At 39.4% G+C, this 18663-nt stretch overlaps 1 protein-coding gene across 5 annotated transcripts in view; it reads left to right on the forward strand.

Moving 5' to 3' along the window:
• The first annotated feature begins 1400 nt into the window (after positions 1-1400).
• SPAG1 (sperm associated antigen 1) overlaps positions 1401-18663 on the forward strand; it is an 85475-nt gene continuing 68212 nt past the window's right edge. For 3 of the 5 annotated variants that reach the window (XR_015140535.1, XM_086336125.1, XM_086336127.1), the window contains exons 1-4: positions 1401-1562; positions 4859-5000; positions 7660-7819; positions 17832-17957. Coding sequence is in view for 3 of the 5 variants with exons in the window: in XM_086336125.1 (XP_086192251.1) it covers positions 4861-5000; positions 7660-7819; positions 17832-17957 (426 nt within the window). In the remaining 2 variants the exon portion in view is untranslated. Of the gene's footprint in view, positions 1563-4858; positions 5001-7659; positions 7820-17831; positions 17958-18663 lie in introns of those variants that run through there. The other 2 variants (XM_086336126.1, XM_086336128.1) reach the window with 2 other exon arrangements.

Below are 18663 nucleotides of genomic sequence, written 5' to 3' on the forward strand. Positions count from 1 at the left end.
ACGTCAAGGCTGTATATCGTCACCCTGCTTATTTAACATATGCAGAGTACATCATGAGAAACCCTGGGCTGAGTGGAGCACAAGCTGGAATCAAGATTGCTGGGAGAAATATCAGTAACCTCAGATATGCAGATGACACCACGCTTATGGCAGAAAGTGAAGAAGAACTAAAGAGCCTCTTGATGAAAGTGAAAGAGGAGAGTGGAAAAAGTTGGCTTAAAGCTCAACATTCAGAAAACTAAGATCATGGCATCCGGTCCCATCACTTCGTGGGAAATAGATGGGGAAACAGTGGAAATGGTAGCTGACTTTTTTTGGGCTCCAAAATCACTGCAGATGGTGACTGCAGCCATGAAAGTAAAAGATGCTTACTCCTTGGAAGGAAAGTTATGACCATCCTAGACAGCGTATTAGAAAGCAGAGACATTACTTTGTCAACAAAGGTCTGTCTAGTCAAGGCTATGGTTTTTCCAGTAGTCATGTATGGATGTGAGAGTTGGGGTATAAAGAAAGGTGAGCACAGAAGAATAGATGTTTTTGAACTGTGGTGTTGGAGAAGACTCTTTAGAGTCCTTTGGACTGCAAGGAGATTCAACCAGTCCATCCTATGGGAAATCAGTCCAGGGTGTTCATTGGAAGGACTGATGTTAAAGCTGAAAGTCCAGTATTTTGGCCACCTGATGCAAAGAGCTGACTCATTTGGAAAGACCCTGATGGGATTCATTTTGATATTTGGCAAAACTAATACAATTATGTAAAGTTTAAAAATAAAATAAAATTAAAAAAAAGACCCTGTTGTTGGGAAAGATTGAGGGCAGGATGAGAAGGGGACGACGGAGGATGAGATGGTTGGATTTCATCACCGACTCAATGGACAACGGGAGTTGGTGATCGACAGGGAGGCCTTGAGTGCTGCAGTTCATGGGGTCGCAAAGAGTCGGACGCAACTGAGCGACTGAACTGAAATGATCTCTGTATTCTCTCTAGATCTTTTAAATCTAGTTTAAACTCGTTGTCCTAACTTTTTCATCCTTTTTTTCTCTCTTTTTCTTTATCTGTTCTGTGAAAGATTTCACATTTACTTCTAATCCATCTATATATTCTTGGATGGAATGTCTTTATGAAGATGATAGTGATGTTTTTAATTTGCCAACAGTGTATTTACTTTCGAGTTAGTGTTTATCCTGCTTGTTTATTCAGCTTGATTGTTTCTGTACACAATTATGACCAGAAAAAAACCATAAAGTGTGCGTGAAAAGAAAATTCCAGAGCACGTGGAATTGCAACTCACTTCTCTTTAATAATCCTGTGTCTGAGTGAAGCTGGGACTGCAAGACCAATCAGCGGATGCAAACCGGAGACTAGCCAGTCGTCATGCAGAGGCCCTAAACCCCGCCCGCGGCGATCCGCCTCAAGCTCTCGGTCTGGGGAGGGGCAGTGTGGGCAGGGGCGGGGCGGGGCGGGGCGGGGCGGGGCGGCGCGCCGCGCCCCTCCCCGGGTGCCTTAGCGAGGCTGGTACGGTGTGTGGCTGGGTCCTCTGCACGGCTTGGGGTCTGAACCAGGTGAGTATGTGCCGGCCAGGAGTAAACTACATCTCCCCATCGCAATCCCTCCCTCCGGAGGGCGGGGTGAAAGATAGACTGGGAGGTGGGGAGGGAGCGCGGGATGAACCGCCTTCTTAGTTGGGAAAAGAAACTGGGGCCCTTTGTTTCTCGGGGCTGAAGGTGGCGGATGTTGGGGCAAGGTCTCTGGTAGCAGCCACTAGTTCTTGTGAACAACGCCGGGGACTAGAGAGAAATTGTTCATAAGAGTCCTGAAGTGCCCCCTGACCGTTGGGGTTGGCTGTAGAAGCTCCGGGATCGCGGTCAGGCCCTGAGCCCGCTGTCCTCTCCGGTCGCGCTGTACATAGAAACCGTTGCTACGGGCTGGAGGATGCCGTTTCCTTTCCGTCTCCGGCTGCAGGTGGCGCCCAGCCTTGTGGATGCTGGGAAGAACGTGCGAAGGTGGAAGTCAAAACAGTTTTTCCCATTACTAGCGCATTGCAGTTTGCGCTGGAGGTATTACTGACAAACTGATGAGTAAATGTGGGAAATGGATGTGAGTTAGGATGGTGGAGAAGTTAACCCCAACTAGGACCACAATTTTCCTAATCAGAGACAAGTTGCAAGCAGATGTGGAAGAGTTCTAACGAGCAAATAAAGTATAACTTGTGTTTTGGAGTTTGAGAGTTAACATTTATTGATCTTGAGAATGTGTATCCTCCCCACCGCAGTCCTCCACGTGGTAGTTCTCAAAAAAGATTCTCAGAAACGTTAAAACAGGGTTTACGTTGAAATTCTCTTAATTAGGTAAGAGATGTCTTTATCATTTCTAACGTTTTTCACTATGTTTTATTCAAATCATAAAACCTCAGGGGTTTCAAGATTCCTTTAATTGAAGGTAATCTATTTTAATCCCGTTAGATGCTTAAATCCTCCCATCAAATATCCTCCAGCTCTTGGGGAAAAATTCTCCTATAGACAACTCATTCTATTCTGGGCAGCATCAATAATTTTAAAGTTCTTCACTTGGTTTCATGTAACTTCCACCATTAAGGCTACCCTTGTGATAGGAGGCCATCCTACTGGGCCCTGCTAGTATGGTAGGCCATATTCTCACTTCTTCGCTGGACCTCATTCAAAAGCTGACAAACTGTCATCTATATTCTGTACCCAAGTCAAAGCCAGCAGGAATATGGAGACGCTGACAGTGCATCCTTTTTCTGCAGACGTATGATGTATGACCAGACTCAGAGGGCAGGCATGCTGAAGGGAATATTCCTTATGGATTAGACTTATTGCTACTTGTTTTAAAATTTATCACCCAGTGTGTTTTAGTGCAGTGTTTAAAAAAAAAAAAAACTTTGACAATATAACTCATAATGTATACATTTTACTTTGCAACATTTATATACACATTTGTGTGTGCATTTATATATACCTGTATTTATCATTTCTTTATATAGGCATGAAATAAAAGTTTCTGTAAAACAGTATTTAATGGTTTGTGTCAGGTAGTCTGATTTTATTCCTGTTCTACCTCATAAAAGAATGCTGATTGCAGCTGACTAAGTTGATTTCATGAGTTGTATGACAGTTAAGTATGTGGGCTCTGTAGTGGCCTGAGGTTCAACTCTTCAGTTCACTACTTAATAATTATATGACCATATGCAATTTATATACTTGAAACATCACCTTCCTTATCTGTAAAAAGGAAGTAATATGTTTCATGAAAGTGGTCTTGAGGACTGAGATACTTCATGACATATAGAAATTTAGCTTCATAAATGTTAACTTATTACTGCTCTCTGTTTAAGACATACTTGATACAGTAGTTGAAGGATTAAACAAAATAATAATATATGCAAAGCTCATTAAGAATTATGTATTTGTTGCTGTTATTGACACTGTCATTAGCAGTATCAGTAGAGTGAAACTGTCCAAGGCCATCATATTCCTAATTCAGTTGTGTTTAGCAGGTATTTCTTAAGGGATATAAGACACTACTTACTATGTTAGTTCTGAAGCTCTGAGATGAATTAGGTAAGATCTCTCACAATCTAGAAGACCAAGAAATAGAATTCGGATATGTGCTATACATATGAGAGAGGTATGTACAGAGTGCCTTTAGAACATATTAGGCCTGGCAGCTGTTCATTGATGGGAGTGGGCAACTGAGAATGTAAGGAGTCAGGGAATGTGGAAGAAGACGATGCAGATTTACAGAAAGGATATTATTTATGTTTGTACTGAATCAAAAGGATGATTAGGATGTTAACACAACAGCTAAAGTAGGAGATACCAAAATCAATGTTAAAAGATACCTTAAAAAAGCAGCTTGAGCACTAAAGAGGATCAGAATACGCACACTACACCCAAGTTGGCCACTTTGGCATAAAGATTATTTTGAGCAGAAGGCAAATAAGAGCAGACACAGAAAAAACTCTTTCTGCCTTACCCTTTTCTGCCTAAAAGCAGGACATAAATTTCCCTTTATGAAGGTGTTCCCTCTTCTCCTCTCATACCAAGGTGAGGAGTACAATCCTTATCACAGCAGATGGACAGTCAGCACTGAGGTGAGTCTGCAGAAACAAACCTCATTAAAATAACTCTTACCTTCCATTAGTTTTTCCATATATTTACTTTCTAGAAGCCAAAACCCTTTTTCCTTTGTCTAATCATTTCTACACAATTTATCACACTTTGTTAGAATGATACATAAATTCCCAAAACTAGCTGTTTCTTTGAGTTTTCACTTTTCTGTGAAGCCCCCAGAATAAACCTTTTCTCCTGTTAATATCTTTTGTCAGTGTGATTTATAGGCCTCAGGTACTGAACCCAAATTGGTAGAGGGAAAAGATTTTTCCTCTACACCCCAAATCCTGCTTTGTCATTATATTTCAATTTTGCTTAAGTGAAGATTAAGGAAGCTAATCCATGTGTGGTAGAGAGTAATTTAGCCCCATGAATGCTAACTATTCTTATCAAACAGAGTTTACAATGAGCATCCTCCTTAGAAGAAATACTCCAGGGACTTCCTGGCGATCCAATAGTTAAGACTTTGCAGGGGGTGCCAGTTTGATCCCTGATCAGGGAGCTAGGATCCCAGATGTCTTAAAACCAAAGAACCAAAACAGAAGCAATGTAACAAATTAAATGAAAAGCTTTTAAAATGGTTCACATTAAGAAAAGGAAATACTTCATCTCCTTTTCTGTAGAAATGAAAAATAAACATTGCAGAAGTACCTAGATGGTTACTACTATCCAAATTGAGTTTTACTATATAAGATTTGTAACTGTTTTCCTACACTACATTTCAGCTATGGCCACCAAAGATTATCCATCATTGTGGGGCTTCGGGACAACAAAAACATTTAAAATTCCTGTCGAACATTTGGATTTCAAGTATATTGAAAAATGTTCAGATGTTAAACACTTGGAAAAAATTCTTTGTGTGCTCAGGTAAGCGATAAAAAATCTTGTTTCAGTCTGCCAATTTTAATTATATTGTTGACTTCTGAAAGTCAAAGCCTCATTAGAAATTTTGGAGCAAATTTTCAAATATTGAGATTGTTGTTTTTGTCCATGTTAGGTTCCAAAACAGTGGTTTTAATTCTGTGGTTAGTTTGGAGGGTTCTAGCCCGATTTAATTCCAGCAAGAAAATGCAGGAGACACAGGTTCAATCACTGGGTTGGGAAGATCCCCTGGAGAAGGAAATGGCAATCCACTCCAGTATTCTTGCCTGGAGAATCCTATAGACAGAGAAGCCTGGCAGGCTACAGTTCATGGGGTCACAGAGTCAAGCATGATTTAGTGACTGAACCACATTTTCCAGCACCAGACTTAGGTTAATCGGTATCCCAGAAGGAGAGCATTTTTCTTGCTTCCTCCCATTTTCTAGGAAAAGGTGAAGCAGCTGTTAGGAGGCATCTGCTTCTGCTGATAAAGCACTTTGGCACTGTCTCACTTCACACTGCTGCTGCTGCTGCTGCTGCTGCTAAGTCGCTTCAGTCATGTCTGACTCTGTACGACCCCATAGACGGGAGCCCACCAGGCTCCCCCGTCCCTGGGATTCTCCAGGCAAGAACACTGGAGTGGGTTGCCATTTCCTTCTCCAATGCATGAAAGTGAAAAGTGAAAGTGAAGTTGCTCAGTCGTGTCCGACTCTTCGCGACCCCATAGACTGCAGCCCACCAGGCTCCTCCGTCCATGGGATTTTTCAGGCAAGAGTACTAGAGTGGGGTGCCATCGCCTTCTCCGCACTTCACACTACCTGCCAACAAAGGTGGGTTACTCACTGGGAGCTGTCACATGGATGGTGAGGTGGGAGCAGGAAGTAGGAACAAAAGTCAGGGAATTAAGGCCTTTTCTGGGTAAGAGCCCTGTGGCCGTGATTGTCAAACTTTCATATTCACCAAATATGGTGGTTAAAAAATTGCTAATTTGAGAGCCCCATTCCTAGAGATTCTGCTTCAGGAAATTGGGATCGGGGCCCAGGAACATGTGTTTTTAACAACACCCTGGAAGATGGACAGGCAGGTGGTCAAGGGAACTCTGCAACAAACACTGACCTGGGACTTCCCAGTGGTCCAGTGGCGTGCCTTTCAATACAGGGGACGCAAGTTTGATCCCTGATCAGGGAACTGGAATCTCACAGCTCTCGGAGCAACTAAGCCCTGGTACTGCAACTAGAGAGAGTCTGTATATGACAATGAACGATCCCACATGCAACAAAGATCCCAAGGTGCCACAACTGAGACCTGACGCAGCCAAATAAACGAATGTGCTCAGTCGCTCAGTCGTGTTCGACCCTTTGAGATGCCATGAACTCTAGCCCACCAGGCTCCTCTGTCCGTGGAATTTTCGACGCAGGTTGCCTGAAGCAGGTTGCCATTTCCTTCTTCAGGGGATCTTCCCAACCCAAGGATCAAACCCGAGTCTCTTGCATTGACAGGCAGATTCTTTACCACTGAGTCACCTGGGAAACCCAAGTAAGTAAATATTTTTTTAAAAAGGGAAACACTGACCCGCTGCATACCAACCTGTGCCACCTGTGTGGTGTTTCTTGAGGGATTTTCGTTTGGAGGGTAGCCTCATATTGCAGAAGCACTTGTGAGCATGAACTTGCCCTTTCCAGGACATCAATAGTATTCCTTTTACTCAGCAGTGATTCTTTTCTTTCCTCTGATGCCCTTCTTTATCTCTATGTCCTTTCCTTTTTCTTTCACCTTTAGCCTCCTGCCCATCCTAAGCAGTCCTGCTTGTCCCCAGCCAGAGTTGAGGTAATAGCCTCATCATATCATTGTTTTCTCTTTTGTTTTTCTCAACATATGAGAACATTTTCAATTGTATTTGATCAATGACTAGTAAAGAAAATGAGAGTTTATGGGATGAAAGGATTTGAAAGATTTCTTTTTATGAATAGCCTTTTTAAGTGGTATGGACTTGGAATTATATTTTAAAATTTAATTTGAAAATGGGATTTATTTTTATTTCTCTAAAATTTTAAAAGTAAGCAGATTCACGAGAAACAGGGAAAAGATTGATTTTCCTTAAAAAAATAAACAAGCAAAAAGGAACAGATGTCTCCGTCTGACTCTGTGAGGAAGGAATTCTGTTCCTTGAGTGGCTGAATTTAGAGGTGTGTTGTTCTAAACTCTTCTCTGCCATTATCTTCCTATCCCCTTGCAGGAAAAGATTGAGCTAGGATAGAAATTCCTCATTGGAAAGTAATTCCAAAGTCTTACTCTCTGCCTGTCTCTAATAATGAATTTCCATTTATAAGTTTAAAATTACCTTATGTACAAAATGAACATGTGAGTGTTGAAGAGGAGAGAAAATGTTATGCATTCAACTTTTAAAGTGTGTGATGGAAATTGGTGTCTTTGGAGCTCCTGTTTCTCCCCTTCATTGTGACACTCCATAGACCAGATGAAAGTAGAGGCTGCTGAAATTGAGGAAGTTTCGGGGAAAGCAGCAGCCCAGCCTTCATCCTTGTAGAGAGGCGGGTCATGACATGTCCTTGGAACCCCTGGGCTCCGTGGAACCCAGCTTACAAACCACAGGTTTATGTGCTCTCTAAATAAAGTGGTAACTCTAAAATTCTGAATTTTTTAAAAGGTCTGGTGAGGAAGGATACTATCCTGAACTTACTGAATTTTGTGAAAAGCACCTTTCAGGCTTGGCTCCTGGAAGTAGAGCTTTGAGGAAAGATAAACCTGCGGCAACAGCATCCAGTTTTACAGCAGAAGAATGGGAAAAAATTGACAGTGACATAAAGGTATAGAGTAACATCACTTTTTTGGTGACATTGTCATGGGATATATATCTACTTGTCTGAAATCAGAAAAGGGAATTTTGTGGTAATTACTTACATGGTATTGGTTGCTTCTTACATCCAGGAGACTATTGTGACTGTGTTTTGTAGATTTGTATATTTATGGAGGTGGGAAGCATGCTCACGTACGTGTATGTATTTTAAATGACTAAGTAATATCCCATCCTACAAAAGAACCATAATTCAGTCAGCATGTATAAATAGTGCTATCCAAACGTGTTTGTTCATAATTTTTTGTACATCTTGGTTATTTCCTAGGAATAAGTTATTAGAATTCAAGTGCCTTGATCTGAAAGGATCTGAATGTATTTCTGTTAAAACACGTTTCTTTGTGTCTCAGAAAGTTGTACCTTTGTACTCTCCCAACAGTAGAATGTAGGAATGGCTACTTCAGGTTACTCTTCCCTGGACACTCTAATCATTTTTTACATTTTAAAATCAAGTAAATGCTTTGAAAATGACAGTACATAATGTATTATTTGTTTACCATAACGTTAAAGTTTTAGAAGTCTGTCACTTGAATTTTTTATTTCGTTAATGACCTGCTTGTGTCTTTACTGATTTCTTTTAATCAGCATTATTGTTATAGTTTACATTCAATAAAACTTAGCCATTTTATAAAACAAATGAATGTATACAACAAAACAGAAACAGGCTCACAGATATAGAGAACAAACTAGTGGTTACCAGCGGGGAGAGAAGAGGAAAGAGAGGCAGGATAGGAGTAAGGGATTAAGAGATACAAACTACTATGTATAAAATAAATAAACAGCAAGGATGAAATAGAGAAATAGAGCCATTACTTTATAACTTTAAATGGAATATAATCTACAAAAATATTTAACCACTATGTTATACACCTAAAACTAACATTATATTGTAAATCAACTGTATTTCTATTTTTTAAAAAATAGCTGTATTATGGTTATTTCACTGAGTTTTAACAAATCATATGTACTATAGAATATTTCCATTACCCCTACAAGTTTCATTATGCCCCTTTGCAGTCAGTACTGACTATATACCCTGGTTCCTGGCAGCCACTGAACTGCTTTCTATTGTTACAGATTTGCCTTTTCTAGCCTGTCATATAAATATAATTATATAGCATATCTTCTTTCATATCTGTCTTCTTCCACTTAGCATGATGCTTCTGAGATTCATCTGTGTTGTTGCATGTGTCTGTAGTTCATTCCTTTTAATTGCTGAATAGTAGTACTCTTGTCTGGAAAATCCCATGGACGGAGGAGCCTGGTAGGCTGCAGTCCATGGGGTCACAAAGAGTCGGACATGACTGAGCGACCTCACTTTCACTTTCCACTTTCATGCATTGGAGAAGGAAATGGCAACCCACTCCAGTGTTCTTGCCTGGAGAATCCCAGGGACGGGGGAGCCTGGTGGGCTGCTGTCTATGGGGTCGAACAGAGTCGGACATGACTGAAGCGACTTAGAAGCAGCAGCAGCAGCAGCAGTGATTTGTATGGCTATCTTACAGTTTGTTTAACCATTTACTACTTGATGAACAAATGCCAAAATTTTTTTTCCTTTCTTTTTATTTATTTGGCTGTGTCGCATCTTCAGTCTTCATTGTGGTGTGTGGAATCTAGTTCCATGACCAGGGATCGAATCTGGGCTCCCTGCATTGGGAACTACAAGTCTTAGCCACTGAACCACCAGGGAAGTCCCCCAGAATATTTCCTAAAGTGGCAATCAATCCTGCCAATAATGGATAAAAGTTCCAGTTGCTCTACATCATGGTCCATAATTAGGATTGTCAGTTTGGTTAATTTTAGCTCTTCTGTTGGGTATATAATGGTATCTCATTGTGCTTTTTATTTGCATTTCTCTAATTACTAATGATGTTGAATGTCTTTTCATTTGCTTGTCATCCATATATCTTCTTTTGTCTTTAAATCCTTTGCCCATTAAAAAAATTAGATTGTTTATGTTCTTATTGAACTGTAAAATACATATCTTCTGTGTATTTTACACATGAAGATGTATCTTTGCAAATATTTGCTGATGTTGTATGGCTTGCCTTTTCATTTTTTTTTTTAAATAGCATCTTTGGAAGAGCAAAAATTTTTACTTTTGATAAAACCAATTTTTCTTTCCTTTTTTTTAATTTATTTTTTTACTTTACAATATTGTATTGGTTTTGCCATACATCAACATGCATCCGCCACGGGTGTACATGTGTTCCCCATCCTGAACCCCCTCCCACCTCCCTCCCCATACCATCCCTCTGGGTCATCCCAGTGCACCAGCCCCGAGCTTCCTATATCCTGCATCGAACCTGGACTGGCGATTCATTTCTTATATGATATTATATATGTTTTAATGCCATTCTCCCAAATCATCCCCCACCCTCTCCCACAGAGTCCAAAAGACTGTTCTATACATCTGTGTCTCTTTTGCTGTCTCGCATACAGGGTTGTCATTACCATCTTTCTAAATTCCATATATATGCGTTAGTATACTGTATTGGTGTTTTTCTTTCTGGCTTACTTCACTCTGTATAATAGGCTCCAGTGTCATCCACCTCATTGGAACTGATTCAAATATATTCTTTTTAATGGCTGAGTCAATCTTTCTTATAGTTTGTGCTTTTGTGTCTTATTTAAGAAACCTTTGTCTAATTTAAGATCCCTAAATTTTCTCCTATGATATGTCTAGGAAGTTTATCGTTTTAACTCTCAAATGTAGGTGTAGATCAGTTTTATTTTTTGGACACACACACAAATTTATACACATACAGTGCATATATTTGTATATACCAATATGGATATCCAAATATTCAAGCATCTAATGAATTATTATCTTTTCTTCATTGAACTTCTTGGTGCGAATGTCAAAAATAGGTTGACTTTGTATGTGTAGCTCTGTTTCTGTATTCTGTTCATTAATCTAAATATCTATCTTTACACGAGTATTCCATTGTCTTGATAACAATAAGTCTTTTTAAACATTTTTAATTTTATATTGGAGTATACTCACATGCTAGCAAGATTATGCTCAAAATCCTTCAAGCTAGGCTTCAGCAGTACATGAACCAGGAACTTCTAGATGTATAAGCTGGGTTTCGAAGAGGCAGAGGAACCAGAGGCCAAATTGCCAACATTTGTTGGATCATGGAGAAAACAAGGGAATTCCAGAAAAACATCTACTTCTGCTTCATTGACTATGCTAACACCTTTGACTGTGTGGATCATAACAAACTGTGGAAAATTCTTAAAGAGATGGGAGTACCAGACCACCTTACCTGTCTCCTGAAAAACCTGTATTTGGGTCAAGAAACAACAGTTAGAACCGGACATGGAATTGACTGATTCAAAATTGAGAGAGGAGTACGACAAGACTGTATATTGTTACCCTGCTTCACATCATGTGAAATGCTGGGCTGGGTGAATCACAAACTCGAATCAAGATTTCCAGGAGAAATATCAACAGCCTCAGATATGCAGATGACACCACTCTAATGGCAGAAAGTGAAGAGGAACTAAAAAGCTTCTTGATGAAGATGAAAGAGGAGAGTGAAAAACCTGACTTGAAACACAACATTAAAAAAACTAAGATCATGGCATCCAGTCCCATCACTTCATGGCATATAGAAGGGGAAAAAGTGGAAGAAGCAATGACAGATTTTATATTCTTAGACTCCAAAATCCCTGTTAATGGTGACTACAGCCATGAAATTAAAAGGTGCTTGCTCCTTGGAAGAAAAGCTATGACAAACCTAGACACATATTAAAAAGCAGAGACATCATGTTGCTGACAAAGGTCTGTAAAGTCAAAGCTATGTTTTTTCCAGTAGTCATGTAGGGATGTGAGTCAGATAAAGAAGGTTGAGCGCCAAAGAATTAATGCTTCCGAATTGTTGTGCTAGAGAAGACTCTTGTGAGTCCCTTGGAGTGCAAGGAGATCGAATTAGTCAATCCTAAAGGAAATCAACCCTGAATATTCATTGGAAGGACTGGTGCTGAAGCTCCAATAGATTGGTCATCTGATGCAAAGAACCAACTCAGTGGAAAAGGCTCTGATGCTAGAAAAGATTGAAGGCAAAAGGAGAAGAGAGAGGCAGAGGATAAGATGGTTAGATAGCATCACCAACTCAATGGACATGAATTTGAGCAAACTCTGGGAGATAGCAGAGGACAGAGGAGCCTGACATGCTACAGTCCATGGGGTCACAAACAGTCAGATATGACTTAGTGACTGAACAGCAACGAAGCAGTTGATTTACAATAGTTGTGTTGTGTTGTGTTCGTTTCACATGCACAGCAAGGTGATTCAGTTATGCGTTTACACATATCTATTCTTTTTCAGATTCCTTTCTCATATCAGGTAGTGCAAGTCCTCCAACTTCGTTCTTTGTTTTCAAAGTTGTTTTGGCTGTTCCAGGTCCTTTGCTTGCCAATTTCTATAAAATAGAAATTGTATTTGTGTTGGGATTGTTTTGAATTTGTTGATCAGTTTTGGAAGAATTGATATCTTGATAATACTGAGATTTCTGATCGATGAACATGTATTCTTCTGTTCATATAAGCTTTATTTAATTTTTTGAAACAGTGTTTGTAGTTTTCAGTGTATATATTCTTCTTATATATTTTTAATGAAATTTATTCCTAAGTATTTATTTTATACTATTATAAAAGTTGATGTTTTTAATTTAATTTGCTCATCCCAAGTCACTTCAATTATGAAATTTTATTTCTTTATTTTTATTGTGATAAAATACACATCATATAGAGTTTATCACCTTTATCATTTTCAAGTATACAGTTCATTAGTGTTAAGTATATTCATATTATTATGCAAGAAATCTCAAGGACTTTTTCATCTTCCAAAACTGAAACTCCATACCATTTAACAATAACTCTCCAATCCTACCCCCACCACCAGCCCCTGGCAACCATCATTCTATCTTTTTTTTATTTTTCTGATCTGTTTACATTATTTATTTATTTATTTTTATTGCAGATGATTTACAGTGTTGTGTTACTTTCAGGTGTACAGCATAGTGATTCAGTTATGCATACATATATGTTAGTGTCTTATTTTTTTCATATTCTTTTCCCATATAGGTTATTGTGAACTACTGAGTATAGTTTCTTTACTTTGATTTATCTCTAGGTCCATCCATGTTACTACAAATGGCATTATTCCATTCTTTTTTATGACTGAGTAACATTTCATTGAATAAATATACCACATCCTCTTTATCCATTCATCTGTTGATAAACATTTAGGTTTCTTCCATGTCTTGCCTATTGTAAGTAGTGTTGCAGTGAATATTGGGGTGCATGTATATTTTCTTTTGTCTGAATATATGCCCAGCAGTGGGATTGCAGGATCATATGTTAACTCTATTTTTAGTTTGTTAAGGAACCTCCATACCATTCTCCATAGTGGCTGCTCCAGTTTGCATTTCCACTAATAGTATAGAAGAGTTCATGTTTCTACACACACTCTCCAGCATTTATTGTTTGTAGACTTTTTGATGATGGCCATTCTAACAGTATGAGGTGATACCTCATTGGGGTATTGATTTGCATTTCTCTAGTAATGAGTGATGTTGAGCATCTTTTCATGTGCCTGTGGATCACAATAAACTGTGGAAAATTCTGAAAGAGATGGGAATACCAGACCACCTGATCTGCCTCTTGAGAAATTTGTATGCAGGTCAGGAAGCAACAGTTAGAACTGGACATGGAACAACAGACTGGTTCCAAATAGGAAAAGGAGTATGTCAAGGCTGTATATTGTCACCCTGTTTATTTAACTTATATGCAGAGTACATCATGAGAAATGCTGGACTGGAAGAAACACAAGCTGGAATCAAGATTGCCGGGAGAAATATCAATAACCTCAGATATGCAGATGACACCACCCTTATGGCAGAAAGTGAAGAGGAACTCAAAAGCCTCTTGATGAAAGTGAAAGTGGAGAGTGAAAAAGTTGGCTTAAAGCTCAACATTCAGAAAACTAAGATCATGGCATCCGGTCCCATCACTTCATGGCAAATAGATGGGGAAACAGTGGAAACAGTGTCAGACTTTATTTTTCTGGGCTCCAAAATCACTGCAGATGGTGACTGCAGCCATGAAATTAAAAGACACTTACTCCTTGGAAGGAAAGTTATAACCAACCTAGATAGCATATTCAAAAGCAGAGACATTACTTTGCCAACAAAGGTTCGTCTAGTCAAGGCTATGGTTTTTCCTGTGGTCATGTATGGATGTGAGAGTTGGACTGTGAAGAAGGCTGAGCACCGAAGAATTGATGCTTTTGAACTGTGGTGTTGGAGAAGACTCTTGAGAGTCCCTTGGACTGCAAGGAGATGCAACCAGTCCATTCTGAAGGAGATTAGCCCTGGGATTTCTTTGGAAGGAATGATGCTAAAGCTGAAACTCCAGTACTTTGGCCACCTCATGCGAAGAGTTGACTCATTGGAAAAGACTCTGATGCTGGGAAGGATTGGGGGCAAGAGGAGAAGGGGACGACAGAGGATGAGATGGCTGGATGGCATCACTGACTCGATGGACGTGAGTCTGAGTGAACTCTGGTGATGGACAGGGAGGCCTGGCGTGCTGCGATTCATGGGGTCGCAAAGAGTCGGACACGACTGAGTGACTGAACTGAACTGAACTGATATCTTCTTTGGAGAAATGTCTATTTAGATCTTCTGCCTGTTTTTTTGATTGGGTTCTTTGGAGTTTTTTTATACTGAGTTATATGAACTGTTTGTATATTTTGGAGTTTAATCCCTTGTCAGCTGCACCATTTGCAAATATTTTCTCCCATTCTGTAGACTGTTTTTTCATTTTCTTTGTGGTTTCCTTTGCTATAGAAAAGCTTTTATGTTTAATTAGGTCCCATTTATTTTCGCTTTTATTTCCCTGACTCTAAGAGATGGGTCAGGAAAGGTATTGCTGCAATTTATGTCAAAGAATGTTCTGCTGGTGTTTTCCTCTAGCAGTGTTTTGGTATCCAGTCTTACATGTAGGTCTTTAATCCATTTTGAGTTTATTTTTGTGCATGGTGTTAGAGAATATTCTAATTTTCTTTTTTACATGTAGCTGTCCAATTATCCATCACTATTTATTGGAGAAACTGTCTTTTTGCCCTTGTGTGTTCTTGCCTCCTTTGTTGTAGATTAATTGACCACAGGTCTGTGGATAATTTTGAGGCTCTGTATCCAGTTCCATTGATCTGTATTTATGGGTTTTGTGCCAGTACCATACTATTTTGATTATTGTAGCTTTGTAGTATAGTCTGATGGAGAAGGAAATGGCAACCCACTCCAGTGTTCTTGCCTGGAGAATCCCAGGGACGGGGCAGCCTGGTGGCTGCCGTCTATGGGGTCGCACAGAGTCAGACATGACTGAAGCGACTTAGCAGCAGCAGCAGCAGTATAGTCTGAAGTCAGGAAGCCTGAATCTTTAGCTTTATTTTTCTTTCTCAAGCTTGCTTTAGCACTTCAGGGTCCTTTGTGTTTCCAAAAATTTTTAAATTTTTGTTCTAGTTCTGTGAAAAATGCTATTGGTAATTTGATAGAGATTGCATTGTGTCTGTAAATTGCCTTGGGCAGGGAATTTGTTTATTTTATCTAAATTGCAAAGTTATTGGTATAAATTTGTCTAAAATATCTTTTTTTAAAAAATATCTGTAGGATTGTTAGAGATGTGCTTCTTTTATGCCTGCTAATTTGTATTTTTTTCTTTCACTTTTTTTTTCCTTTCACTTTCTTTTGCCTAGTCTTGTTATGTTTGTCAATTGTTTATTTCCAAAAAAAACAATATTTGGATGTTGATTTTATTTTTCTATTTTGTGTTTTATGGATTTCTACTCTTATTTTTTAATTATTTTTATTTCCTCCTCCTCACTTTGGCTTTAATGTGTTTTCTATTAGTTTTTTAAGGTAGAAGCTTAACTATTAATAATAGATCTTGAACCTTTCTTCTTGTTTAAAGTTGTAAAATTTCCTCTAATACTTTATCTGCATGGTATAAATTATTATATGTCATGTTTTCATTATCTCTTATTTCAAATTATTTTCCATCTAATTTCCTTTTTAACTCATGAACTCCTTATAAGTGAATTCAAATTCCAATTTCTTGGGGATGGTCTAAATACTTATTATTACTGAATTCTAGTTTAGGTCTGTTGTGGTCAGATTCCATACTTTGTATAATTTCAACCCTATGAGATTTATTGAGACTTTTTTGGCCTATGCTCCATGTGCTCTTGAAAATAACATAGAAATCTATATTGATTAGGCCAAGTTTGTTCAGATCAGATCAGATCAGTCGCTCAGTCATGTCAGACTCTTTGCGACCCCATGAATCGCACACGCCAGGCCTCCCTGTCCATCACCAACTCCCGGAGTGCACTGAGACTCACGTCCATTGAGTCAGTGATGCCATCCAGTCATCTCATCCTCTGTCGTCCCCTTCCCTCCTGCCCCCAATCCCTTCCAGCATCAGAGTCTTTTCCAATGAGTCAACTCTTCGCATGAGGTGGCCAAAGTACTGGAGTTTCAGCTTTAGCATCATTCCTTCCAAAGAAATCCCAGGGCTAATCTCCTTCAGAATGGACTGGTTGCATCTCCTTGCAGTCCAAGGGACTCTCAAGAGTCTTCTCCAACACCACAGTTCAAAAGCATCAATTCTTCGGTGCTCAGCCTTCTTCACAGTCCAACTCTCACATCCATACATGACCACAGGAAAAACCATAGCCTTGACTAGACGAACCTTTGTTGGCAAAGTAATGTCTCTGCTTTTGAATATGCTATCTAGGTTGGTTATAACTTTCCTTCCAAGGAGTAAGTGTCTTTTAATTTCATGGCTGCAGTCACCATCTGCAGTGATTTTGGAGCCCAGAAAAATAAAGTCTGACACTGTTTCCACTGTTTCCCCATCTATTTGCCATGAAGTGATGGGACCGGATGCCATGATCTTAGTTTTCTGAATGTTGAGCTTTAAGCCAACTTTTTCACTCTCCACTTTCACTTTCATCAAGAGGCTTTTGAGTTCTTCTTCACTTTCTGCCATAAGGGTGATGTCATCTGCATATCTGAGGTTATTGATATTTCTCCCGGCAATCTTGATTCCAGCTTGTATTTCTTCCAGTCCAGCATTTCTCATGATGTACTCTGCATGTAAGTTAAATAAGCAGGGTGACAATATACAGCCTTGACATACTCCTTTTCCTATTTGGAACCAGTCTGTTGTTCCATGTCCAGTTCTAACTGTTGCTTCCTGACCTGCATACAAATTTCTCAAGAGGCAGATCAGGTGGTCTGGTATTCCCAACTCTTTCAGAATTTTCCACAGTTTATTGTGATCCACACAGTCAAAGGCTTTGGCATAGTCAATAAAGCAGAAATAGATGCTTTTCTGGAACTCTCTTGCTTTTTCCATGATCCAGCAGATGTTGGCAATTTGATCTCTGGTTCCTCTGCCTTTTCTAAAACCAGCTTGAACATCAGGAAGTTCACGGTTCACATATTGCTGAAGCCTGGCTTGGAGAATTTTGAGCATTACTTTACTAGCGTGTGAGATGAGTGCAATCGTGCGGTCGTTTGAGAATTCTTTGGCATTGCCTTTCTTTGGGATTGGAATGAAAACTGACCTTTTCCAGTCCTGTGGCCACTGCTGAGTTTTCCAAATTTGCTGGCATATTGAGGGCAGCACTTTCACAGCATCATCTTTCAGGATTTGGAATAGCTCAACTGGAATTCCATCACCTCCACTAGCTTTGTTATGGTGTATTTCCCTACAATTGCAAAACACAGAGTAAGAAGGGCATTTCAGGTAGAGGGAATGTCATGATCAAATTGTCACCTAAAAATTGACCCATAGTATGATGATATATATATATATAGTCTTTTCTAATGTCTGGTTAATTATTTAAAATTGTATATTTACCTTCTTTTTTTCTCTCTTCTTCTCAGAGTTGGGTATCAGAAATTAAAAAAGAAGATGATAAAATACACTTCCATGAAACTGAAACATTTCCAGCAGTGGAAGATAATTTGCCTCCAGTTCGTGGTTCAAACAGCCATCTTCATGTTGCCAAGGTACACCTTTCTGGTGTGGGGGGTAGGTGGTAAGGGAGAAAACTGTTGTTTATTAAGAACATTAGCTTGGTTTAATCATTGTAGCCAAAGTGTGGTGTCCTCTGGGCAGCTGGAGATTTTTTTCATTGTGATCCTGTGTTTTCACCTTGTTGAGTAAGCCTCCCCTGGAGATCAAAACGAAACAGTATTTTCCTTTGAAGACCTTGCATCTTGGGTTTACTGCTTCCCTTATTTTTATTTTTTGACTGTTCTGTCTCTTCTACTCTGACAAGTTTTGATGAGTACTTAAGATCCAGTTGAGTATGTAAATGTTTCAGGGGATAATTTTATGTATCCAGTAGAGGTACAGTGGGAATTGTTTGTATAATTAAATATGGATTTAAAGCATTAAACAGATGGATTAATCTGTTTAATTAATCCATTAAATCCATGGATTTCAAGCAGTTATATATGGCATTTCTCTGTTTAGCGCATCCCCCTCCCCCATCCCCAGCCCCTCACGGTTATTTCTGTGAGACTGGTCCCTATTTTGCCATGCAGGGCTCTCCTTTCTCATGCATGGTTTCCATAGAGAAGGGGCCTGTTGGGGTTCCAGGTTCACTTAACTTCCAGTTAAAACTGAGCTTCTTGGTGTCTACCTGACCCTGATATTACAGATCCCAGCCCTTATCTCCAGGGGATTTTGGCTTGAATCATACATTCCATT

Source organism: Bos grunniens, chromosome 14, assembly GCF_055505025.1.
Source record: "Bos grunniens cultivar Pamir isolate PY7600 chromosome 14, Bosgru_T2T1.0, whole genome shotgun sequence".
Taxonomy (NCBI): Eukaryota; Metazoa; Chordata; class Mammalia; order Artiodactyla; family Bovidae; genus Bos; species Bos grunniens.